Source organism: Cynocephalus volans, chromosome 6 (genome assembly GCF_027409185.1).
Source record: "Cynocephalus volans isolate mCynVol1 chromosome 6, mCynVol1.pri, whole genome shotgun sequence".
Classification (NCBI taxonomy): domain Eukaryota; kingdom Metazoa; phylum Chordata; class Mammalia; order Dermoptera; family Cynocephalidae; genus Cynocephalus; species Cynocephalus volans.
The window spans coordinates 111370898-111398289 of NC_084465.1; the positions used below are offsets into that span (position 1 = coordinate 111370898).

A 27392-nucleotide genomic window follows, 5' to 3' on the forward strand; every position below is an offset into this window, starting at 1 on the left:
ATCCTTATGCAAACCTTAAGTTAAAAGGTTTTTAACTTAAAAACACTTTAAAACCCTTAAAAACACTCAAAGAAAGCAGCCTCATTTCTTGAGAATGATGCCTCACTTCTGATTTAAAAAAATAAAAAATGAAGGTGTGCTGAGCTTGACCTGTATGAACCACTTAGTTTTCCAGACTTAAGCTGTTAAAAAATACATGTTTCACTTCAAAAGATGAAGAATTCTGCCACAATTATTTATGTTTTCTTTTAATACTGGGCAGGCTCTGGGGGTAATTTCAAAAGAGAATTCTCAGACTTGTTTTGAATAATGGTAATGTTGCTTAAAGAACAGCAGCCAACAGTTAGAGGGCCTTCGTATGCACAATCTCATTGGATACTCACAGCAACCTAGGAGGAAGGTTCTGATATTCTCCCACTTTGCAGATAAGGAGACTGAGGCTCAGGCTGTAAGTGCAATGAGCAGAACTGTCTGAAAGTGATCTCAGGAGCTCAGGAGGGATGGCTGGACCATGAACTATCTGGGACCATCTTCCCTCCACCCTGAAGGCTTCCTCGCCTCCATCCCCCCACCTCCCCAGGGACAAGAGACTGTAATTTCCCAAGGGCCCTACAGTCTCTGGTTGCTGGGCAGCTAGCACCCCAGACTCTTCATATGAACTGCAATCCTCCAAACCTGGCTGATGCTAAACCACCGGCGATGTCCCCAACAAGGCCACCTGCTCTCCCTTGCCTATCAAATGGTGGGATGGATGACGGCCACCAAGGCCTGGCACTGGAACACAGACACATACTGCAGGCCTGCAATGCCTGGCCCTGGCACATCTCTCCGAAGGACGGTAGCTGGGTGGAGGAATCCAAACCTCTGCTTTTCTAGTCCTATAAAATTTTTCCTTATTCTCCAACAGAGTCTATTTCTTAACCTATAATGTGGGTCAACGTGGCATTTGTCTCATATCCTAGTGTAAGACAAAGCATCAAATCCTAGTGATAGGTGGAGGGCAACTTGAAACCCAGCCCATGGTACAGTGGTAGAGCTGGGGCTTGAACTCAGGTGCTCATGACCTCCTGTAAGTAAGTCCCTACTCTTAACTTCACCTCTTGCCACATGTAGCATTCTAAATTATGCTTTTGAAAGAAATGATGCTTATTTTGATGGGCACATGCTAGTGTGTTTAAAAGTCACCCTACTTCTAGAATGGATATATAAATTGGGGTAGAGTCACATACGGAAATGCTAGCTCAAAAATGAAAGTGGAAAAACTATAACTACACACAATTAGATGAATAAATTTCACGAAGATCATGTTGAGCAAAAGAAGTGGTAGGATCCATTTACATAAAGGTCAAAAAGAGGCAGAACGAATGTATGGTGGGAAAAGTCAGAATAGTGGATACCCCAGGGGAGAGGGTAGTAATCGAAAGGGGATAGAGGGAATTTCTGAAAATGTTCTGTTTCTTTATGTGGGTACTGGTCACATGGGTGTGTTTATTCTGTGAAAATTCATAAATTGTACCTTTAAGATTGATGCACGTTTCCGTATGTATGTTATACTTCAACAAAAAGTTGACTTTCAAAAACAAACGGGACTAATGTCTGCAATTGACTTTGAAATGCATGATAATATGAGTTGAGAGATGAGAAGGGGGATGGGTAGATGTATTATAAAGCAAACAGCAAAACGTTCATTGTAAAATCTAGGTGGTGGGAATATGGTTATTCACGGAACAATTATTTCAATCTGTTCACAAAGTTTCTTAATAAAATGTTGCACCCCCCCCAATACAACCCACCAGACACGGAAACAACTCAGTCATCCTAGTTTTATAGCCTTTCTTGGCTCGCTTATGCCACAGAAATATCCATTTCCAGGTTGGGGTACCCAAGGACTGATGACCCCAGGAATTGTGTGACTACTCAGTTCACAGGCTGGTCATGTGGCTGTTGGATCCTAAAGCAAGAAGAACTTGGAGAACCATCAGGGACAAAGAAATGAACAAAATAAGACTACCTGGATAGATGGCCAGGAGCCGTCTGTGGGTCCTGCCAGGTTATCCCTGTGACCACAATAACCAGACGACACATGGCCAGAAACACCATCCTAGGCCTGAACTGAAGGGTCCAGAATCCTGTCTACTCGCAACACCAAACAAAAGGTTCAACTGTGCTTGGACCAATGTGTACACTGGATCCCACTCAGAGCATCCTCCCACCTTTAGTGCCTTCCTCTTTCCACATAAAAAGCAGCTGAAAAGATGTTCCACACCATTAGTCAGCAGAGAGATGCAAATTGAAGCCACTTATATCCACTTGTTTCATTTTTTAAAAATTTCCCTTTGGTTTTGTTAATTAAGATATTATTTACATAGGACAAAATCCATTCATTTTCAAGTGTACAATTAGATGAATTTTCATCACTGTATGTAATCATGTAAATACTATCATACTCAAGATAGAATCATTCTCTCTCCCTAAAAAAAGTTCCTTCCCTCCCCTACCTGACCCAAGCAGGTCCTAAATCCAAGTAGTTCCCTCTCAGCTGTTTTCTTTCACTATAGTTTTGCCTTTACTAGAATTCCATAAAAATGGAATCATACAGTATATGCATATAGTCGTTTGCATTCACTTAGCATAATGTCTTTGAGATTCATCCATGGGTACATGTTACATGTATTAATATTTCATTCCTTTTTATTGCTGAGTAATATTCTAATGCATGGATATATCACAATTTGTCTATCCTTTCACCAGTTGATGGACATTTGGAGTGTTTCCACTTTGGGGGCTATTACAAATAACGTTTCTAAGAGTATCTATGTACAAGATCTTTTTGTGGACATATATTTTCATTTCTCTTGGGTAAATACCTAGAAGTAGAATTCCTGGATTGTGTGGTATATGTATATTTTACCGTATAAGTCACTTTCATAACTGTTTTCCAAAGTGGCTGTAGCACCTTGCATTCTCACCAGAAATGCATGAGAATTCCAGTTGCTCCACATCCTTGTCAACACTTGGTATTTTCAGTCTTTTAAACTTAGCTGTACTAGGGGGTGTGCAGTGTTATCCTACTGTGGTTTTAATATGTGTTTCTGATGATTAATGAAGAGCAGCATCTTTTCATGTGATGCTTTGCCATCTGGGTATCCTCTTTTGTGAAGTGTGCCTTTTCAAATCTTTTGCCCATTTTTTATTGGCGTGTGAACTGTTCATCTCATTCAGTTACAAGACCTCTTTATATATTCTGGATTCAGGCTCTTTGTTGATATATGTTTTGCAAAAGATTTCTCTTGGGGTGTGGCTTGCCTTTTTATTTTCTTAACTATGTCTGTTCAAGAACAAAAGTTTTAAATCTTGATGAAATCCATTTATCACTTTTCTACTCATTTCATTACAAAAAAAAAATAAAATAACCCCCATAGCACAGATTTTTGAAGGCAGCAACCAGTGTGGAACTGCTTTGTCTATGCCAAATAAGAAATGAAAACTAAAATCAAATCTGAGGCAAATTTTTAAATAATTTAAAAAGTGCTTTTTAAAGGTAAAGAGGAATGATTAAAATGTCACCTCATGGTTGTTCAGAACTTAAGAATTTTCAAAGCTTGCTTATTTTATCATTGCAAGAATCTTGGGGGGCAGGAGTTGAGATCTCCCTGGGCAACAGAGGCGCTAAAACATTTGTCCAAGTCATCTGTTTCAATCGCATGCTTCAAGAAGAAGTAAAAATTGTGCCGCTTTTTTTCCTGGACTTCAAATTTTGACAATAGCTATCAAAACTGACAAAACTATATGCTTTGACCCAGGAATCCCACTGCTAGCATTTTAGCTCATGGTACACTTGGACACATCTGCAAAGAAATATGTGTGAGGATGTTTACTCCAATAAGGTATCTAACTGTTAAGAACAAACAAAAAGGAATTAACCTCAATGTTTGCCAACAGGAGACTCATTACATAAATTATTCTTCAACTCATTGACTTAATGGAAGTTATTAATAATAATTAGAGGTTCTATTCTCTACACCAGCCACGTGATCTCTTTGCATCTGCTGTTCCCATTGCCTGGAATGCGTTTCTACAACATCCACATGGCACATCTCTGATCTCCTTCACATCTTGGCTCAAAGGGCACCTTCTCCTCCATGAGGCCTTCCCTGGCCACCCTTTGAAAAAAATCAACCCCTTCCCCCTCGATCTCCTTTCTCTACTTCTTTTTTCTCCTTAGCACATGACACCATCTCTAAACTGCATAATTCAGTTATTTGTTTCTTATATGGCCTGTCTTCCTGCATTCAAGTATTAACCTGATGACACCGGGATTTTTGTCTAATTTGTTCACTGTTGTATCCACAGGGCCTGGCTCATAAGAGGTACTCATAAATATTTGTTGAATGAATAAATACATGCTAATAAGGAGAAATGTCCCAGATATACTAAGTGAAAAGAGTAAGTTGCAGAAACATATATATATTTTGATGCTAATAAAAGAATGTGGAGATACATGCATGTGCACACACATAAGTGCCCACATACATATACACACATACCTACATGCATATACATGTGAGTGCATACATTCCTGGAAGGTGGCGACAGTCAATTTTTAAAAGTTGTTACCTCTAAGTAGGGGAAATTAGGGACTTTTACTTTTTATTCTACTCCTCCCTTTTATGGTTTTGCACATATATATGTATAAATTTATATATTTTATATATACAAATATTTATTAATTGATATAGGTTCATTAATTTTATTATCGCTATATTAATAACATTGATATATTTACAGAAATATTACATAATACATACATATAAAATAAAATATATAAATTATATCTAAATAATATGTATACTATGAGAGTACTTCAAAAGGTTAGTGGAGAAACAGAATTAAGAGATAATATGAATCTTTCCATGAATTTTTTGAAGTACCCTCATATGTATGTATATGCATATATACACACGTACACACAGTATGTAGAAATATATATCTTTTATAATAACAATATTAAAAACCATCAGTGCTCCTCCTTCCCGGGTAACCTCTTCATGTCACCACATGCAGGTGGCATTCTCTGTTCATCTTCCCAAGACCTCCCTCTGGCTAGGCTGAGCTGCAGTCCATCTGCCCAGGACATGTTACCTGGGGGAATGGGGCTTGTTTGCAGAACAAGACATTTCTGTTTGCACAAGTTTTTATGGGCAGAGACAGGGAAGCATTGAAATATCTACACAGACAAGCACAGATTCACTCAACGTGCTCTGCCCCGAATTCTTCCCACTCAGGCAGCTAAAGAGAAACTACTGGGAGTGATGAGAGGTTAAATGCTACAAGGAGAGTAAATGAGCCTTAAACAGGTGCAGAACAGGAGCTGATAGGCTCTGAGCCCTTATCAACCTGCCCTTCTCCACCCCTCGTGGAGGTCACCACCGCATGCTGTAAACTCCAGGAGATCGACAGAATGACACTGTTCTAGCTCAGGTTTCTTAACCTTGGCACCATAGACCTTAGGGGCCAGATCGTTTTTTTGTTGTGAGGGGCTGTCCGTGAATTGTAGGATGTTTAGCTTCATCCCTGGCCTCTACCTGCTAGATAACAGTAGCATTCTCTGGGTTGGAAACACCAAAAATACCTCCAGGCATTGCCAAATGTCCCCTGGGGGAGGCAATCATCCAAGCTTGAGAACCACTGACCTAACTGCTTCCATAAGTCAGCAGGTGCCTGAGACTTGCCAGCCAAAAGGAATTCCATGCTATTGCCAGCCCGGAACTTGGTGTTGTGGGACTCCCCCACTGCTGGCCTTGACCATGAACTCAGAGGCAACAAGTGCTCAGGGAAGCAGCAGAGTGAGTTTGTTCAGGGCACAGGCTACACATCCCTGCGGGGAGTTCCAGCCAACCGAATGTGAGTGGAACAGGAAATGATTGTACGTTACTTCCAGGACTGGCCCATTAAAACATTCCATGCCACCCTCAACTCCCCCCCATCCCCCACCAGCTGGAGGTGAAACCTTCCAAGGCCTGAGAAGATGGCAGAGCCACGAGACAGAAGGAGCCTGGGACACTGAATCACTGTGAAGAAGGCCACTCCGGAAAAGACCTGCAAATGACTATTGTGTGAGTAAGAAATAAGTTTCTATGGTGTCAAACCACAAAACCTGGTGGTCGATCTATTACAGCAGCTAGCCTTACCTTAACTAATACAATGACTTTTTAGCAAGTCTCTTGAGCTCTCTGAGCTTCAGTTTCCTCCCCTGTAAAATGGGATAATAATAGTACCTACCCCATTTGGTTGTTGTGAGGTCAACTGAGACTGCACAATACAAAGAGCTTGGGACAGTGCTGGAGGATGGTAAACCTTTAATAAGTGTTGGCTATTATTATTAGTGGACAAAGAGCTACTACTGAATTCCTGCCCCACAAGTTAGGAGCCCTTCCCGTGATCCCTTCTGTGTCTTCTTTTCCAAGCCACACTCGGTAACTTGGACAAGTATGATCTGCCCTGGTCCTCAAATGTCTTAAGGACTCATTGGGTTTTAGGGACACCTCTTGTAATGAGACTAAAGACCCTCATTTCATCATAAGGTTGTCCAGGCATATCTTAAGTGTCCTGGCCCCTGCTTACCCAAGGAGGGTGACCTTGAACAAGGATGGAAGAGGAACCCACCTAAGAATCATCACAGGCTGCCTGTCCTGCTTCTCCAGCCCCAGTAAAATTAAGCAGAATAAAATCTCAAAGCAGACACATAATGGGAACCTCAGCAGCCAAGTCAGCAGACAGTGTTCCTGACTGCTGGTCCTGTTCTGAAACTCAGGACCCTAAAGGAGGTGACCAACAATGAGACCCCAAAGACCCTTCCCTGACCAGTGTGGGGCATCTGTTCAGGAAGTTAGAGGGGAAGCCGTGCCCTTTTGCCCACTACCCACCCACTCATTTTGCTTGGTAAATAATGCCCTTGCCTAAGGCTGTATCTAAAAGCAATTTTCATTAGAAGCCAACTATATTCTGTCCTGCTCTAATACAGTGGGCAGGGTGGAGGGTGGGGGGAGGGAGAAACCCAGGGAAGCAGTTTTCATGTCGACTTACAAACAGGAAAAGAGAAAATGACACCCACTGAGCATCTGCCATGTGCTAAGCCCTGTGTGCCCGCCATCTCACCAGTCCTTTCTGAAGCCAGGAGCCACATCCATTTCATTCACTTGTTTCCTTGGTGCCTAACAACCTTAGGCACACAGTAGGTGTTCAATAAATACTTATCATCTAAGGTCCTTACCATGGCCCCTAGTGTCTTACCTCAATGCATAACTTACTCCCTTCATTAACTATGTTCTGGACACTCTCCTTTCTCTTCTTTGAACAAAAGAAGCTCATTCCTGCCCCAGGGCCTTTGCACATGCCTATTCCTCTCCCCATCTTTGCATAGTGGGCGCTCTCTCGGTTTCTATTACCCAATTTAAAGTAATTCTCCAGGCCCTTTCTGTCATCTCAAGCTATTATTATTTATGTATTTGTTTATTGTTTGTTTCTCCCCACCTAGAATGCCAGCATCATGAAAGGATAGATTATTTCCGTTTTTCTGCTGTTTCTTCAGCAACTAACACAGCACTGCAACAGAATAGAGGCTAGGTAAATATTTGAGACAATATTACCCAGCCTAGATTCTGGTCCGGACAACCTGGGTTTGAATCCTGGCTCCAGGATCTCAGGCAAGCTACTTACGCCATCAGCTTCCTCATCCATAAAATGGTAAGAATAATGATTGCTATGTCATAGTGTTGCTAGGAGGATTAAATGAGTTAATTCATGTGAAACACCTGCAGCAGAGCCTGGCATTAGGAAGCGCTATATAAGTGTTTGCTAACATTACTGTCAAATACTGCATGAACCACCATGAGTTAGGTTTTATATGCATCTGATAGATGAAAAATAGAAGCTCAAAGAGATGAAAAGGTTCTGCTCAAAATGATACAGCAACTGAGCCCTGAGAGTCTGGTCTTCTGATTTCTAAGCCAAAGCTATTTTCACTACCACAAAAGGTTTCCTCTAAATGTCGGCAGACAGGTGACACTATAGCCTGTGCCCCGCAGGCCCTGGCATTTTAAAGGTTAAACCTTCTCCTGCTGACTGGCAGCTCTGGGTTGGTGAAGCCAGGGCGAGGAAGTGAGCAGAAGGCATGTCTGGAAAGGACACTCTTGGTGTCTGATTTTATTCCATACACAGACGCTGGCTGCGGCTGCAGACCCACTATCACTTCCAGCACTGAGGCAGAAAGCACGCCTGAAACCTGGCCTTCGGGCCCTGCAGGGACATGTGTAGCAGGATAAAACCTCAGCTCCCTGATGCCCTCCCCCTGGGGATCTGCCTGCAATGAGGCTCCATTCGCAAAGCACAGAAATCATTAACCAGCCATTCAAATGGAATAAAATCCCCAGGAGCCCTGGCAGCTGGCCTGGTCTTCAAAGGCTGCCACTGGAACCCAAAATGAATATTTAAGATCCAGCCAAGTTTTACTGCCTGGGCGGACTTTGGCAGCCTCAGTGGAGCTCTCGAGAGGAGAAGCTGAGTTGGGGGTGCCACTGTGGCTTGGGGCTCTGCCATGGGAGCCCAGCGTGATGGGTTCTGTTTCCATCTGCTGACCACCTGGCTGGAGTTCTGTCCTCTGCAGTCTTCCTGTCCTACAGAGCTCTGCTTGATCTTCCCCCTGCTATTTCTGCAAACTCACATGGCCTCCCTGCTCTGGCCACATTGGGGTAATGTGGGGGAATGGAGCAAGTCTTGCAATTCAAAATGTGGTCCTCAGACCAGTATTGGTGTTACCTGCAGCTTACTAGAAACACAGATACTCAGGTGCCACCCAAGACTTACTGCATCAGAATGTACATCTCAGCAAGATCCCCACGTGACCCACACGCACGTCCAAGTGTAGTGGTTAAGAGCAAGGAGAGTTTTGGAACCAAATAGCTTTAGCTGGAAGCTCAGCTCAACCGCTCACCAGCTAGATGACTTTGCACAAGTTCCTAGTTACTTCCTGTGTAGGGAAGAATTAATCTTATCCAAAGAGAGGTCTGGCCTTTGCCCTGGGCTCCTGAGAAGTGATTGCTAGGCTCCTAGGATGCCCTGCCAAAGAGGAGTGTCTTTGCTGCCTGGGAGCTTTGGCCAACAGACAGTCTAGCAATGTGATTTATTAGGCCCTTGCACTACCAGTTCAGACCTCCGGAGAAACTGATGATGAAAGGTATTAGCCAGACTTCTAGGAGGGGCTGGACACTAAGCGTCAGACACCTCTGACAGTATGGGATCAAGCCCCAGTAAAAATTCTGACCACCAAAGGCTCGGTAAGTTTCCCTGGTTGGCAGTACTCTGTGTATTGTCACACACAGTGACCAGGAGGAGGTAACACCATCCATGGCTGCACAGGAGGGTGACTGGAACCTCAGAGTTGGACCCTTCTGGACTTTGCCCTGTGCATCTCCTCCCCTGGCTGATTTTAATTTGTATTCATTCACTATAATAAAACTGCAGTCACCATAGAACTTTCCTGAGTTCTGCAAGTCATTCCAGCAAATTGGCGAACCTCAGGGTGGTTGTGGGGACCCGAATTTGTATCCAATTGGTCTGAAGGGAGGTGGTCCTGGGGACCCTCAAACATGCAACCGGTATCTTAAGTGAGGGCAGTCTTTTGGTGACTGTTCCCTCAGAATATGCAGTTGGCTGAAGTCATTGCCCTTACCTTCTCTGAGCTTCAGGTTTCCCCAACTAAAAAATGGTCATAAATTAGATTATACCTTATATGTTTGTTGAAAGATTAAATGAGACGATGAACACACAGGAGAACAAACAGTAGTGGTTTGGCTGAGCTGGGGGCCCAGCCACCTGGTAAGGAACTCAGGGGTCCTCTGGGGTGAATTGCCCACCCCTATACCAAGGCACTGCTTTGCTTCTCTCCCTCTGGGATTCACATGACATGAACTGTAGACTTTTTGATATTTCTCCATAGGTCTCTATTTTCCCCTGTGTTCTCTTTTCCCCCGATCTTTTCAATCTTTGTTGTTCAGATTGCATAATTTCTCTTGATGTGATTTCGAGCTCACTAACTCTTTCCTCTGTCATCTCCATTCTGCTATTGAGCCCATCCAGTGAATATTTTATTTCAGTTATTGAACTTTTTCAGCTCTAAAATTTCTGCTTGGTTCTTTTTTTTTTTTTTTTTTGGTATATATCTTCTGCTTCTCTGTTGATCTGCTGACATTCTGTCTTACCATTCTTTTCAAGAGGGTCCACCCTTATTTCTTGGAGCATGGTGATAACAGCTACTTTAAAGTCTTTAATAATTGTACCATCTGAGCCATCTTGTGGTTGGCATCTCTTGATTATATTTTCTCTAAGAATTTGTCAGATTTTGCTGATTCTTCATAAATCAAGTCATCTTGGATTGTATCCTCGACATTTTGCAAATTATGAGACTCTAGGTCTTGTTCAAATCTTATTGAACATGTTGATTTTTTAGCATTTGGCCAGGTTAGGTTTGGGCCACAAGTTCTTTTTTTTGACCCGTAAGGGAATTGCAACCCTCGGCATGGTGTGGTCTGCACCACGCTTAGCCAGAGAGTGCACCAGCCATCCCTATATCGGATCCGAACCCGTGGCCTTTGTGCTACCAGCGCCGCACTCTCCCCAGTGAGCCTCAGGGCCGGCCCATTGGGCCACAAGTTCTAACCTGCCTTTTGTGTACTGTTATTCCAATGTCAGTTCAGTTTTCAGAGCCTTTGCAATGTCCCTCAGATGTGTCCCCTCAGGGACCTAGGTGGTGGTCTACCCTGTAGTTCAGTTCTCAAAGTCTTTAGTAGACTGTTTACAGTGATATCCACTCATGTGCAGCTCAGAGATGAGCCCAGGAATTCATACCTAGGTTTATGGAATCCCTTCTCAAGCTCCTTCTCTCTGCAATCTTCCCTATACTCCAGTCTGGTTCTGTGGCTGGGTTGGCACAGATTCAGCATCAATCCCTGGCTTCTGGACACTGTACCGGCTGGCAGTTTGGGGTTGATAGTGATTAGATGAGGAAATGCTGGGGAGAAAACCACAGGCAGCTGGGCTGAGCTATTAACCTAAAAAGCACCAACATTTCAACTCTCACACACCGTAATGATTACAGGAGCAGATATGATTTTCTAAATGGCCGTTTCTGGGCTGGATAGGTCCATGTGCCAATTTGTTTTTAATTTCCATAATAGGGATGATTTGCTACATTTCATACAAGAGGAAGAAGCTAGAGCTCAGAGATCTAGAGTCACTTGCTCGAGGTCACACAGCTAGTTAATGATGGGACCAAGATTCAAACCCAAGTCTGTGTAATTCCAGGGTCTGCTCTTCTGTGGCAGGGTCTGTCAATCATCACCATCATCATCATCATCATCATCATCATCACCACCACCATTATATTATCATCACCATCATCATATCCGGTATTTATTGAGCACTATGTACAAGGCACTGTCTGAAGCTTTTTATATAGTATTGAGATTGGAAGCTCATAGCAGAGAAGAAAACTAAAATTCTGAAAAGGGGCATGATTTGCACAGCATCACACACCTGCTAGGTGGAAAGGTGAAAGTGAACCAGTCTGTGGCTCATGCTAAGTCATATTCTGAAAGGCCATGCAACCCTCTTTCCAGAAGGCAGAGCTGGGTCTGGTGCCCACTAAGTCAGGCTGGAAGTGGGGAAGGCGAAGCTGATGGGGGGCTGCTGGGAGGAGCTATGCAGGGCTGGGCTGGTGCTAGGGGCAGGGCTTCGGGAAGCATCTGTGCCCCAGAACAAACCCACAGCATCTCTCGATCTTAAGGGAGTTTTGAGATCTCCCAGAATGGCTATGCCCCTCTCAGACTTGTTTCCTCTTCTCTCCTCCACTCGAGACCCCCAGCTTCTCCACTGTTCTACTTCCAAACCCCAATACTTTTTAAACATGTCCTCTGGTGCCCATTCAAATTGGGGTCTTTCCAGGCAAAGGGTGGCAAGCCCTGTCCTCCAAGCCTCCTGCCCATTCCCCAATGTGTATACCCACCCATCTCATCCCACCAGCAGATTCAATTAACCAATATAATACTACAGCTGCAAAAGCCAAGCAATTGTGCAACACAGACCAGGTGCCTTGGAACTCAATCTCACAGAGGAGCCTGGGAGGCCTCCAAATAGACAGTGGGGTGGGGAGGGAGGCAGGACAGTACAGGCAAAGGCTGGCCAAGCCAGGCTGTGCACCAGAGCCACCTGGGGAGCTGTGAAAAATGCAGACAACCTCCCAGAAAACAAAAAAACAACCTCATGTTGATTCAGATTCTCTGGGCTGGGGCCTGGACATGAGGACTTTTTAAAAGTCCCCTTTGGGAACACTAGAGTACAGACAGGGTTAGGGAGTCATATGATATGTGGGGGTAGGGACTAGTGCTGGAGACTTTTATGCTTTTAGCACATGTGGCACGGTCGTTGTCACCCCACTGCATTTCCTGTGTCTTCTGTGTATGGACTGAGCATCTCTAATCTGAAAACCCGAAATCTAGAATGTTCCAAAATCCAAAATGTTTTGCAGGCTGACATGATCCCACAAGTGGAAAATTCCACACCCGACCTCGTGTGGGGTCATGTGTTTCATGCACAAAATTATCAAAAATAGTGTATCGAATATGTGTGTAAGGTCTATATGAAACAAATAAATTTCATGTTTAGACTTGGGTCCCATCCCCAAGATTTCTCATTAGGTATATACAAATATTCCAAAATCCAAAAAAAAATCTGAAAACAGGAACGCTTCTGGTCCCAAGCATTTCAGATAAGGGATACTCAACCTGTATTTGCTCCCCAGTGTGGTCTACAGACTCACAGCATCACCTGGGATCTGTTAGAAATGCAGAATTCCAGGCTCCACTTCAGGCCTCCTGAGTTAGAATCTGCATTTTAACAAATCCCTGGGAGATGCTCATGCATGTGACAGTCTGGGATGCCATGCTCTCTGGTCCTAGCTAGAGACATCAAGGTTGGCAGAAAGCTAGGGGCGTCAGTCACTGCCTGGATTCCCTTCTCTGATATTCCATAGTGGCCCAGGACTGACTATTACTGATGCCCCGCCCCCCAAGGCTATGCCCAGATGCCTTGAGAAGCTCTTAACAGGACAGGTGGGCAGCAGGGAATGGGTCCCTGGCCACCCATTAGCTCCCAGGTTGAAGTATGAAGTTGGCCTCGATTTCTCTTCTGGGGCTGGAGCCCTGCCTTACTTTCCCCTGACAACGCTCTCTGCTGACTAATGCCCCTTTGCCCTTCTGCTCCCAGCTCATGTGCTATCTCCTCTCACTCCCCAGCCTAGGCCAGACACTCTGCAATATGCTCTACATCTCTCCTTCATTACCCTCAGACCAATCCACAATTCAATTGTTATTGGTGTGGCATTTGATTAATGTCTGTCTGTCCCCTTACTAGAATCAAGCTCCATGAGGAAACAGGCCATGAATATCTTGTTCTCTATTGAATATGTAGCATCTAGCACAGTGCCCACATAGTAGGTACTCAAAAAAAATCAACCAGTGGAGACTGACACCCAGGTGTCAGCTCCTGTCCCAAGGAGCTGGGTCCCACCCCCTCCCATCCCTGCTATACAAGCTGCCTGCATGCAGGAATGCCTCCACCCTTTTCCCCAGGCATTGGGAACTGTCCCTAAGCCAAGTGCTTCTTGACTAAATTTGCCAAGGGAAGAAGAGTTTGGAGTGCCTTTCGGAAGTCCAGGAAGTCCAGGGCACTTAGGGGAAACTGAGAGAGGTAGAGGGCTAGAGGAGCATGACATAAAATTTGGTTCCTTCTGATTTAGGGGTTGGATTTCTTCTCCTCCAAGAAGACAGAGGGTCTCCTCTAACACTGGGAGGAAGGGAAACAGAAAAGTGACCCAGACTTCTTTTAGATGAGACTCAAGGTAGCATCTGGCTGGATATATTTGGTGTCTTTGAAGTAATAATAATAGTTAATACTTAAAGAGTGCTTTCCCTGAGCCAACCCCAGTTCTAAGCCTTTACATGTACTAACTCATTTGGACTTTACAACAACCTAATGAAGTAAGCAGCATTATCTCCATTTTAGAGATAAGGAGCCAAGGCAAAGAGAGATCAAGCAAAGTCCCAAGATCACACAGCAAGTAAGTGGCTAATACGAACCTCAGCCAATGGCCCGGTCCAACCACTATTCTATACTCCCTCCCAGGGGCAATGAAAGAACGGTGTCTTTTCTTAGGGAGCAGAAGGGCTTGCAAGGGGCCCACATCAGCATCCAGGGAACCTCTCTGAATCGCTCGGGTTCTGCAGCGCTCTAGCTGCATTTCTCTTCTTTGTCTTCTTTTCTAATTGCAGTAAAACACATGTAACATAAAATTTACCATTTTTAGCTGTACACTTCAATGGCATTAAGGAATTCACGCTGTTGTGCAACCATCACCATCATTCATCTCCAGAACTTTCTTTATCATCCCAAACTGAAACACTGTCCCCATTAAACAAGAAGTCCCCATTCACCCCTAGAATGTGAATTTTATTTTCTGTCCCTTTGATTGGGACTACTCTAGGTACCTCATATAAATGCAATGTCTTCCATGTTTGTCCACGGTGTAGCATGTGTCAGAATTTCCCTCCTTTTTAAGGCTGAATAATATCCCATTGTGTGTATAGACCATCTTTTGTTTATCCATCCATCCATGGTGGACACTTGCATTGTTTCCAGCTTTTGGCTGCTGTGAATAATGTTGCCAAGAACATGGATGTACAAGTATCTGTTTGGGTTCCTGCTTTCAAATCTTTTGGGTATATTCTCAGAAGTGGAATTGCTGGATCATATGGTAATTCTATTTTTAATTTTTTAAAAAATTGCCATTAAGATTAAGCTGCATGTCTTTCTTTCTTTTCCCCCGTAAATCCAATAACAGCCCAATCATCTCAGTGGCCAACTCCACCTTACTTTGGTTCAGTAAACCTTCCTGAATTTCCCAGAAAGCCTCTGGACTGCGTGTTGCTATCTCAGGAGTTGAAAAGCAATTTTCCCCATTTTCTTTCCTTTTTTTTTTTTTTTTTTTTAACTTCAGCTGCAGAAATCACCTGATTGAAAACTGCAGAAGAATCCTCATCCCACACAGAAAAAGAACTGTTCAGAAAGCCCAGCCGACCTGCTAATTACAAGCTTTTTACCAGAGATTCTCGGTAAATGCTTAAATTGCAGATCAACCTTACTTTTGTTATGAAGTGTTTGAAAACACGCTAATGGGCTGGATTTCAGATCCTCAGCCTGGATATGACAACCCTTTTCCTCAGTTGACACATAAAGCAAGTTAGAACCTTACAGATTGGAATCAGAATTGTAGCTTTGCCTAGAAATGCCCTGGCTCAATCTACATTTCTTTTATTATTCTAGCCAGTACCCTTTATGTAAAATGCAACTCCAGCTGGGATTTCCATTCACAGCTTTGGTTCTGAACCCCGATTGAACATTAGAAATATCTGGGGTCATGGCACCAGTACCTTGGGTCCTTCCCAGAGACCCGGGGCATGGAGAAGGGGACCGGCCACCCCTCCCACAACCAGACACCTGGCACCAGCGCCTTGGGGCCTGCCCAGGGACCAGAGGCATGGAGATGGGGACTAGACACACCCACAACCAGTCATACCACCAGTGCCAAGGAGCATACCAAAAACAGCACCTCCACATGGGTGGCCCACCACAGCCACCACAATAAACATGGCTCCCGCAAAAGTGGCTAGACACCACAACCACCACGCAGATGGTCCGCCAGCCACTGGAGTGCATTCACACAAGAAGAGTCACCAGCAGAGACAAAGAAAAGAAGAGGATGTCTCTTTCCACAAAACCCATTTCACAGTGACAGAAGCAGCATCTGCTCTATGATAATATTGGGGGACCTGATCACATCTCTCAGCATTGGACAGATCATGTAGGCAACAAATTAACAGAGTAAACATTATTCTTTCAGAAGGAGAGAAGAAATCTAGGGCAATTAGAGGGGGAGGGGGAGGGAATTGGGGATGGGGAGAGATTGGACAAGGGGCATAAAGAATAATTATGATTTTTAACAATATATATGCTAGTAATATTGATTTAATCAACATATCTCAGTGTTCAACCTCCAAAATATGTATAATCGATTTTGATTCAATAAATGAAATAAATTTTAAAAAATAATAAATAAAAAGAAATATCTGGGGTGCTTTAAAAATATAGCTATACATCGACGCCCAGGTGCCAGCTTAGTCCAGTTGAATTTGTGTCTCTGGGGATGGGGTGTGGCCATTGATGGCATTTTGAAGCTCCCAGCTGATTCTAAAGTGTAGCCCGGGTTGAGAATCCCCGACTTAAGAGGGCAGGGAGGCATACAATGCTTCCTTCTCCAGAAAGAACATTTCAATGGTTTTTTAACCTGAGAAACATGAACCTCTGAGCCAGGAACCAAAATCCTAACACTTAGATGAGAGAAGCAGGTCTTTTGTGAATGGAGAGTGGGGGCCTTGTCTGGTGGAGCAGCTGACAATTGCCACCTGACACGCTGTGGGTTGAAAAAGAGATGTATTGAGGGAGTAGGGTGTGACTGTCCCTCCAGTTTGAGGCTTTTGCTTAATGGGGTGACCATATGGGACTCAAGGGGTTCAAAAAATGTCTGCAACCATATGCAAAGTTTTTTGTACTTCTGTTTCTTTTTCTGGGGAGGAGCTCCAGAATTATCACGTTCTCTGAAGCTCTGTTATACCCCACTCTCCCGGCATGAAAAACCTCTTTATCATAGCACACCAGGCAACAGTCTATAGCGCAGTTATTAAGAATAAAGAGTTACATCATTTGTACTTGTATGGATGTAGAGGGACTGAACACATTCATTGCTAATTAAAAGCAAGTTTCAGAGTGACATCTGTGTAATGGTCCCAGTATCCTCCATGAGAGCAAGGACTGTGTCTGTTTCATTCACTGTTCTATTCCCAGCACTTGAAAACAGTGTCTGGTACAGAGAAGGTGTTTAATACACACTTGCTGAATTTATGAGTAACTTTTTAAAAGAACTGAATCCTCTATATGTGGATAATGTTTGTGCAAATGAGGAAAACAAGTGTGCAATGATACACACCAGGACGTTAAAAATGGTGACTTCACAGAGAAAGAACTAGAAGGGGATGAGGAGGACAGTGAACTTTCCTTTTAATAACAGTTAATTTATAGAGTGCTCACTATGTGACAGGCACAGAGCTCAGCATTGCACGTGTGTTGGTCTCATTTAATCCACATAACAATCCTTTGAGGTGCCCTCGTATTGTTATCCCATTTTACAGATGAGAAAACCTAAGCACACAGATCTTGCCCAAGGCCACCAAGGCAGGTGAGTGGCAAAGCCAGGACCCAGGCAAGGGCTCCCTGGCCCTGCACTTCACCCCTAAGCTCCTCTGATCCTCTGCCCTTACACATCTTTCCCTGCCTCACTCATAAAAAACGTACTACTTTTGTAATAAAATTTTAAGTAAAATATAAAAGTGTCAGGGCTTTCCATGTGGGATCTCAATGCCCTCTGGGGTCCCCTCCTCATCTAAGCATACAACAGGAAGTCCTTTATTCTCAGTAGGGACTTAGGAAAAGATATTTCATGCTTTGATCTGTGTCTTGGTTCAACATATTTCCCGCTGCCTGGCTGCTCACCGTTTAAGGATTCAACAGAGTCACTGTCTTCTGTCCTGGCGTGAAACCTTGGAGAGGGTGGGGCCCTCGTCTGTTTGTGACTCCATCTGGACAGCAACATCACAGGCTGCATTAGATAGCATCATTATACTGCACAGGGCAGGATGGATGCAGACTCTCTGGGTGACAGGCCCTGATGAAGCCCAGAACCAACCTGCCTTGGAGGGGTCTCAGAGGATGGACATTTGCAATCTAGATGATGAAAAGAAACAAGCTGGCGTAGAGTAAGCCTTGCATGAAAGGAGTTTTTAGCCATGGCTTGATCTCTTGGAAGACTACAGCCAAGGAGTCTAGACTATATCTAAACAGAGGAGAGTTCCCAGTTGCCCTCCAGCAAAACTCCTCAAAGGCTGATGTCGAATCACCAATGCCAGCACTAGCTGGGTGCTTCAGGAAATGCAGAACCCTTGAATGGTGGAGCTAGCGAGACCAGAGCTGGAATCCTGATTCTCCTAACTTGAGAATTTGAGTGGATTGCCTAGGTTTGAGGCTTCAGTCCCCAGAGTTGCAAGTAAAGGATAATGATATTGGCTTGACAGGGTAGGTCATGATAAATATTAGCAATGACAGAGGGAAGCACCTACCATGTTAGGACATAAGAAATAATAATGAGTACTCCCACTAAGTCTAACTGTGCTGTGTTGGGCAGCTTCTAAGAGAGCTCCTGGTGATTCCACCTCCCACTCTTCATGTTCTGTGTAATCCTCTCCTCTTGAGTGTGGGCTGGACCTAGTGACCTGTTTCTAATGAATAGAACATGGCAAAAGTGATAGGATATCATTTCCAAGATTACATTACAAAATGACTTCTTGCTCTCTCTTGCTCCCTCACTTGACTGCTCTGATGGAAGCCCTCTGCTATGATGTGAGTTGCCTATGGAGAAGCCCATGTGGCAAGGAACCAAGAAAGGTCACTGGTCAACAACCAGACAGAACTGAGGCCCCCATTCAACAGCCTGCGGGGAACTAAATCCTGCTGACAACTATGTGAGTGAGTTTGAAAACAGATCTTCCCTGGTTGAGCCTTCAGATGAGATAGCAGCTCCTGACAATGCCTTGATTGCAACCTTGTTAAAGATATTCGGCCAGAACCACACAGCAAACCTATGCCTGGATTCCTGACCCACAGGAACTATGAGATAGTAAATGTTTGTTGTTTTAAGTTACTACAGCTTGGGGTGGAAACAAGAGATTCAATTACACCCTGAAAAAACAGACAAAATTCTACCAGACAGTGGCTCATGAAACCTCTACTTAAATACTATATACTCTGGGAAGACTTTCACAATCCCCCTCTCTGAGTTAGGTGGCCTTGTTTTCTCATATGCTTCTCTATTAGACTGAAAGCAACTTGAACCATCATTAGCATCAAAGCTAACATACAGTGAGTACTTACGCTATACCAGCTACTATTCCAAAGTCTTAAGTCATTTACTCTTCACAACAAACCTATGACACAAGTACTACTATTGTCCACATTTTATAGATGAGGCAACTGAGGCTCAGAGGTGTTAAGTAATTTTCTGTAGGCCTCATTATTATGTGGCAGTGCCAGGAAATCTGGCTTCAGAGTCCACATTTGTAACAATTATGTTATATGACTCTATGAATCTTGCTAAAGTTCACAGATGGTAAGTGGATTCAAACCCAGGTAGTTGAACACCAGACATGAAGTTCTTAGACATAACTCTCTCTAGATGCCTTCTGTCTCTTGAACAATAGGTTGAACATGCCTCACCCGGGGTTCATCAGGGTCTGGAATGCTACCTACCTGTAAATACTAGGCTAGCATTTTCTAGTTCTTCTTGGGGAACTTTGAAGCTGAAGGACTCATTGTAGAAAGGATCTATTGTGCCTCTTAAAAAGGATGTCTTCTTGGTTTTCACAAGCTTGAGCCCATGCACCAGCTGTATTTTCACAAAGGGGTCTGAAAATTGGACACAGCATCACAGAATGTTAGAGATCATGAAATCTAATATGTCTAGCCATTCATCCATTCAACTTCCCAACCATCCATCCTTTTACTCATCCATTCTTCTATCCATACATCCGCTCAACATCTCATCCACCTGTCAGCCCATCCATCGGTCTATGCATCCATCTATCTATCCATCCATCCTCCCATCTATTTGTCAGTTCACTAACTCACTCGTCATTTCACCATTCTTTTATCTATCCATTCTTCAATCCATCCTTCTATCCATTCATCCATCCAAGTTCCCATCTATCTGACAACCCAACCATCCATCCATCTTTTCATTTCTCTATTTTTTCCATCAATTCATCCAATGATCCATTAATCTGTCCATCCATAAGTCTGGGCATCCACCCCTCCTTTCATTCATTCATTCTTCCAATCCATCTACCTATTATCCATCCATCATTTGTCCATCCATCTGCTTATCTGCTCTTCCCTTTCTCTCTTCCTCCAGCCATCTAATATTTATTGAACTCCTTCCATGCATCAGGCATTGTGTTCATTTTATAGTTGAGAAAACTGAGGACTCAAGATGAGAAATGATTTGCTTAAGATCTGGCTGATGGAGGCAGAACCAGATTCAGAGCCTGTCCTGCTTTCTGTCCATGGAAACCCATTAATCATGTTAGTGAGCCCATATACAGGAGAATAGAGATGGAAGAATTAAAACTACCATCCTTCGATCATTTTACAGTTTACAAAGGGACTCATATAAATTATCTAATTTAATGTTTGTTTAAACAACCCAATGAGATGAATACTACCATTATGTCAATTTTTAAGGTGAAGAAATTGAGAAGTACGGAGATTAAGTAACTTCCCCAAGCCTGCATCATTTGCAAGCAGTTAAAACTGAAATTTGGTTCCAGGCAGTTTGACTCCAGAATCCTTAATCACTTTTCCATATTGACTCTCTCATTATGGTGAGTCTGAAGCTCTCCAGTCCTAATACCATTTCCTTCACTGGCCCCTTCTAAACTTCTGTTTGTGGCTTTTGAGAATGCAAGGTGTCTTCCAGATGCAGCTATCACCTTATAGCAAAAGTAATTTATTTTAGCTATTGCCTTTAGAGAAGACAGCATTTCCACCACTAAGCTGAAGAGATCCCAGTGACCATGGCTGCTTTCACAATAATATCCTTTGCTGTCATGGGAGAAGCTACATACAGATGGAACGGAATTTGTTCCATTTCATTAAGTCATATTTGATTGGTTTTGCTATAAAGTAGAAACTTTAAATGCAACAGTACTTTCAGAGCTGGGATTTATAGGTTTATGGTACATGTTAAATGAGCTGGGAAAAAGCCTCAGGATGTGTCCACCACTCTCTGTTTAGAATGCATAGTCAGTGCACACTATTGCCACCTAGAACAGGGTGTCTCTATTGCAGGCATAGCATTTGGAAAGGCAAGTAACTTCTTTGGGGGCTGCATGTGTTCAAAGAGGATCTAGATTTTCTGTAGCATTCACACCTACTCTCAGTCAATTCCTCAATTCAAACAGGTTACTGAGATGGCATCGTTTATCTGCCTCATTCTAAAGGACAGCTGATAATTTATTTTCCTTCTTAAACTAGCATTTTAGGTCTGGGTGCTACCTATCCTCACAAGTTCTTATCATTAGAAGTCAGGATGCAAGAAAAAAAATTAGGTCTCCCAAACAAACATAGATGCCCCATTAAAGAAGTGGGGGAAAAGAGAGGTTCCCACTGTACCTGAACCTTGGCTCACATCTGTCTGAAGAAGTTGCTTGGCTCGAATGACGTCAACATTTAGTCTCCCAGCACTTGGGAGATAATTCAGTGACAGAAGCAGCTCCCCCAACTCCACTTCATTCTGTGGAGAAAAGAAATGGTCAGAAAGTTGCTTTTTTCTTTTATTCCTTTTGCACCCACTATGTGGGAAATTGATTCCGGCAGCTCACATTCAGGTTGCTGTGGTGAATCAATTGACAGCGGTTACCACTTTCTTTAACTTCTTTTAGCCTCTGCCTCCAATTGTTTTTTCCATCTGTCTCAGAAACTTTTTTCTGCTCTTAGAATGCTTAACATCAACAACAATAACAAAAGCATCAATAATAATAAAAAATAAATGTTACACAGTACCACGTACTATGCTAAGTGCTTTACATGTAATAACTAATTTAATAATCATAATGAGTCTGTGAAGTGTTAGTATTAACCCCAGTTAATAGATGAAGGAACTGAGGTTGAATAAAACATCAAAGACCACACAGCTAGAAAGTGGTAGAGCTGTCACTTGGAACCAGGGAGGCTGATTCCAGGTACTCTGACCACTGTGTTATTCTGCCTTCCAACAGGATACCTGGGATGTGGGATACCCTGCAGAGTAACTATCTGGGTGAGAAATCTGTTCTTAGTCTGTAGCCCACAACAGAGCCCATGCTTCTAGCCTCACCATGTCACACTTGACACTGTGACACCTGGTTGAAGAGCATTTATTCCCTCAATGTCAATTCCACCACTCTGATGAAAAATTCATATGAACACCCAAGTTCATGACTCCATACTGCCAAAAGTGCCTAGAAAAGAGGAGACCCTCCACTTTTCTGTTCTTTTTAAAAAAAATTTATTGTAGAAAATTTCAACTATATACAGATTAATAGACTAGCATAACGAATCTCCTTATATCCATCACTCAAATGTGTAAGTTATCAACATTTTGCCAAATGATGTTTCATCTAGACCCCTACTCATGAAAACTTTTAGCTGAATATTTTAAACTAAGTCCCAGACATGATGTCATTTTACCTATATATCCTTCGGTTCATCTCTAATAATGATAAGGATATTAAAATAAACATTTTTAGTATGGGAAATTTCCAGTTATAGTCAGAAAAGGGTGGAAGAGTATTAAGGAACCTCCACATGCCCACCACCACTCAGCTTCAAAAATTATCATGTCATGGTCAATTTCAATTCACCTATACCCTCATTCAACTACCCGCATTATTCTGAAGGAACTCCCAGACATCATATTACTTTATCTGTAGTATTTCAATGTGCATCTCTGAAAAATAAGAGATCTCTCTCTCTCTCTCCCCCTCCCTCCCACCTTTTGGTGTCATTCATTTTAGCAAATTAATGCCAAGTAGCAGCTCTAGAACAATGCTTAGCACACGGTAGATACTCAATATGATGAATAATCAAACCAAAAGGTTTCTGTACCAAGTGAGTTAGTCCCCCAACAAACAAGAAACAACCTCACACGTTAACTCAGAGGTAGCAAACTGCCAGCCTCCAGATGTGTTTTGTTTGGTTCACATCATGTTTGAACAGATAATTACTTGCTAATTATTATATAATTCAAGAATCAAGATATCTCACATTTAAAAAAAAATCTGGATTTCTTGCCTTGCTTGAAAAACAAGAGGGTCAGGCAATGCTGGGCCCACGTTCTCTCCTGGCAACCGACAAAGATTCTTTGCTTGACTGAACTTTTATCAGGCTCCTGAACCTTCTCTATTCCGATCTGTGTGCTTCCTTGCAAAATCCAGTTTTAGCAAAAACCCTGCTAAGTCAATTTAGCAAGAACCCCGCCACCCTCACTGTCTGATCACGCTCGATATCTAATCTGGTTCCTCATCCTCCACCATCTCCCCAGGTGATGTCTGATCACCCTGGCTTGTCTTCAGCAAGAATCCTGTTAGGTTGATTTAGATAGAATCTCCCTTATCCCTGATGCTTCCTCTTAGGACAGTAGTCCCCCCTTATCCACGGTTTCACTTTCCACCCTTCTGTGGTCAACAAGAAGAAGGGTGAGTACAGTACAATAAGATATTTTGAAAGAGAGAGAGACCACATTCACATAACTTTTATCACAGTGTGTTGCAATCATTGTCCTATTTTATTATTAGTCACATCTGTTAATCTCTTAATGTGCCTAATTTATAAGTTAAACATTATCATAGATATGTATGTACAGGAAAAAACATAGTAAAGTTTGGTACTATCCGTGGTTTCAGACATCCAAAGCGGGTCTTGGAACATATCCCCTGCAGATAAAGGGGGACTAATGTAATTCTCCATCCACTGATACCCACCCTGCTTGTTGGCTATAAATTCCCATGTGCCCATGCTGTATTTGGAGTTGACCCCAATCTCTCTGCCCCACTGCAAAAGCCCATGGCAGTGGGATTTTTCTACCTATTGCAATAGTCCTGAATAAGTCTGCTTTACCGTGCTTGAACAAGTGTCACTGAATAATTTTTTCCTTCACACAACATCTGGCCACAGTGGGACCAGATCTGCCTCCTTCGCATCACTATGCCCTGCCTGTCCTTCACCCCTTTACATCCCTGCTGCCCTCCCCTGGGCATACGAGTTTGCAGATATTCAAGAAAGAAATGGTCAACTTAGTGAGCTGAGTAATAAAGGAAGTTCAGAGTCCCTTACACAGTTGCTGGGGGCTTCTTGCTGGTTTGCAAGGGCCTGGAAGATGCATGCCCTTAGGACATAACCCTGCAGCCACATTTATCCTCAGGCAAGCAATGCTGAGAATTCTGCAGAAGCCCTAGCCAGGGAGACACCATCCACATCCTCCTGGACTTTTCTCCTCCCAGGCTTAAACATCAGAGTGAAACTTGTCTCCCTTTAAATCAACCAGCTTCTGGCTGCAGACGGTAGCCAGGTCTGCTCCTCTCATTCAAGCCTCTTCTTGCTGTAGCAAAGTAAGCCCCACCTTCTGCCTTCAGGCCTTCCACATTGCCCCTAGTAGCCCACTGGGCAGGAGGGCTTTCTCTGGACGAGCTAGTTCAAGGCAGTTTGGGTATTGGGGTCAGGTACCAATGAAGAATCATGACTTATTTTGCTCCCTAGTAAACTACTGTTTTGAGTTTTCTTCCCTTTGTATTACTTGTATTATTTTTGAAAACACACACAGAAAATCACAAGTGTTGGCCAGGATGTGGAGAACTGTAAACCTTGCACACTGCTGGTGGGAGTCTAAAATGGTAAACAGGGACTTGGACCGAGGGGACCTCAGGAGAACTGCCCGAGTCCGCCGACTCCCACCGCAGCTTCTCCTTAGGCATGGAAGGGCTCGGCTTCCCCTGGTACGAGGTCAGGCCAATCGTCCCCAGCCTCTGAGTGGTTCAGCCTCGTCGTCTGTGAGTCCGGCGGCAAGCGCCAGTCCTTCCGAGCTGGGCCCGGTGACTGTCCTGTCGGAGTCTTCTCTTCCTCCTCCTCTAGAAGTGCAGTAAGAAGAGGAAGATAAAAGACTTTTTGATTTATGAAGAATCTGCTCACTGAGAAGTGTATATCAAGCCACTGGTTGAATTTCCATCAAAAAGTGATTAAGCAGAAAATGGAGAATTTTGATTCCAGTGTGTTGGCAGTGGTGCCTGCCCGACCAAACCAGCTCCAGAATGAAGTTGCCTGTAACTGAGATGGGAAGTCTCCACGAATAACAAGGTCCAGATCAGTACATGGAAGCTCATCAGAGACCACACACCCTGTGGTACCACCCTGTGACCCAGCAGCCCTGCCGAGTCCAAGCTGACCAGAGAGGTGGCTCCCCGGAGAGGCCCAAGACCCGAGGCAACCACACACACAAGGCACTAGTGGCCAACTGAGCAGTCACTGAGGCAGCCATACCAAATTGGCAACCACAGCAACATCCTTGTCAGACAATAGTGTCAAACCTGTGGACTGCGAAACCCCCTGCCACAATGAATAAACGTCAAAGAAAAGATACCAGAAATATGAAAAATCAAGAAAGTACACCACCAAAGGGTAATAACTCTCAAGCTCTAGATCCTATAGAACAAGAAGCCCTTGAAATGACTGACAAGGAATTTCGAGTGATAATTCTAAGGAAACTGAATGAGATACAAGAAAACTCAGCTAGACATCATGATGAAATGAGGAAAAGTATACAGGACCTGAAAGAAGAAATCTACAAGGAAATCAATGCCCTGAAAAAAGATGTAGCAGAACTTGCCGAACTGAAGAAGTTATTCAGCGAAATAAAAAACACAATGGAGAGTTTAACCAGCAGGCTTGCGGAAGTTGAAGAGAGAACCTCTGAACTTGAAGATGGGCTGTTTGAAATAACACAAGCAGACAAAAAAAAAAAAAAAGAAAAGAAAACAAAAAAGAATCAAAGGCATTGAAGAAAATCTGAGAGAGATATCAGACAACCTTAAGCACTCAAATATCCGAGTCATGGGTATACCAGAAGGGGAGGAAAAAGGAGATTGCATTGAAAACATATTCAACAAAATAGTGGCAGAAAACTTCTCAGGTATAGGAAAAATCACAGATCTTCAGATCCAGGAAGCTCAACGATCTCCAAACATATTCAACCCAAAAAGGTCTTCTCCAAGACATGTTATAGTCAAATTGGCAAAACTCAAAGACAAAGAGAGAATCTTAAAAGCTGCAAGAGAGAAGCATCAAATCATCTATAAGGGAGCCGCATTCAGACTAACATCAGACTTTTCATCACAAACCCTAAAAGCCAGAAAGGAATGAGATGATATATTCAAAATACTAAAAGACAGAGATTGCCAGCCAACAATACTCTACCCTGCAAGGCTATCCTTCCAAAATGAAGGGCAAATAGTATATTTCTCAGACAAACAAAAACTGTGGGAGTTCACCAACACACGACCACCCTTACAAGAAATTCTCAAGGGAGTACTGGGTTTGGTTCCTGAAAAATAACTACCACTGCCATAAAAACCCAAGAAAAATCTAAACCCACTAGTATAATAAAAATGGCATTCATGAAGAGAAAGCAAACAAACAAAAAGGCTATCTACAACCCAAGGAACCAACAAACACAGAAAACAAACAGTAAATCAGAAAGCAAGGAACAAAAGACACCTAAGACAACCAAACAATAATCAATAAAATGCTAGGAATAAATCAACACTTTTCAATAACAACTCTTAATGTAAAAGGCTTAAATTCTCCAATCAAAAGACACAGACTGGCCAACTGGATTAAAAAGGAGGACCCAACTACATGCTGCCTTCAAGAGACCCACCTCACCCATAAAGACTCACATAGACTGAGAGTGAAAGGATGGAAAAAGATTTACCATGCAAACAGAAAAGAAAAATGAGCTGGAGTAGCTATTCTTATATCTGATAAAATAGACTTTAAACTAAAAACCATAAAAAGAGACAATGAGGGACACTACATAATGATAAAAGGATTGATCCATCAAGAAGACATAACAATCATAAATATGTATGCACCCAATGTTGGAGCAGCCAGATTTATAAAACAAACTCTATTAGACCTAAAGAAGGAGATAGACACTAATACCATAATAGCAGGGGACCTGAACACCCCACTGTCAATATTAGACAGATCATCTAGGCAAAGAATCAGCAGAGAAACACAAGATCTAAACAATACTTTAGACCAATTGGACTTGGCAGATATCTACAGAAAATTCCATCCAACAACCTCAGAATATTCATTCTTCTCATCAGCACATGGATCATTCTCCAGGATAGATCACATATTAGGTCACAAATCAAGTCTCAATAAATTCAAAAAAATTGGAATTATCCCATGTATCTTCTCAGACCACAATGGATTAAAATTAGAAATCAATAACAAACGAAATTCTGGAAACTATACAAACACATGGAAATTAAACAGCATTCTACTTAATGACATATGGG

At 43.0% G+C, this 27392-nt stretch overlaps 1 protein-coding gene across 2 annotated transcripts in view; it reads right to left on the bottom strand.

Moving 5' to 3' along the window:
* Positions 1-27392, bottom strand: part of SYT17 (synaptotagmin 17) — an 80569-nt gene that overhangs the window by 11978 nt on the left and 41199 nt on the right. The window contains exons 3-6 of one of the 2 annotated variants that reach the window (XM_063100912.1): positions 21448-21568; positions 19524-19683; positions 13103-13107; positions 1934-1941 (exon numbers count right to left, since the gene is read on the bottom strand). In XM_063100912.1, the coding sequence (XP_062956982.1) occupies positions 1934-1941; positions 13103-13107; positions 19524-19683; positions 21448-21568 (294 nt within the window). Of the gene's footprint in view, positions 1-1933; positions 1942-13102; positions 13108-19523; positions 19684-21447; positions 21569-27392 lie in introns of those variants that run through there. The other variant, XM_063100911.1, reaches the window with a different exon arrangement.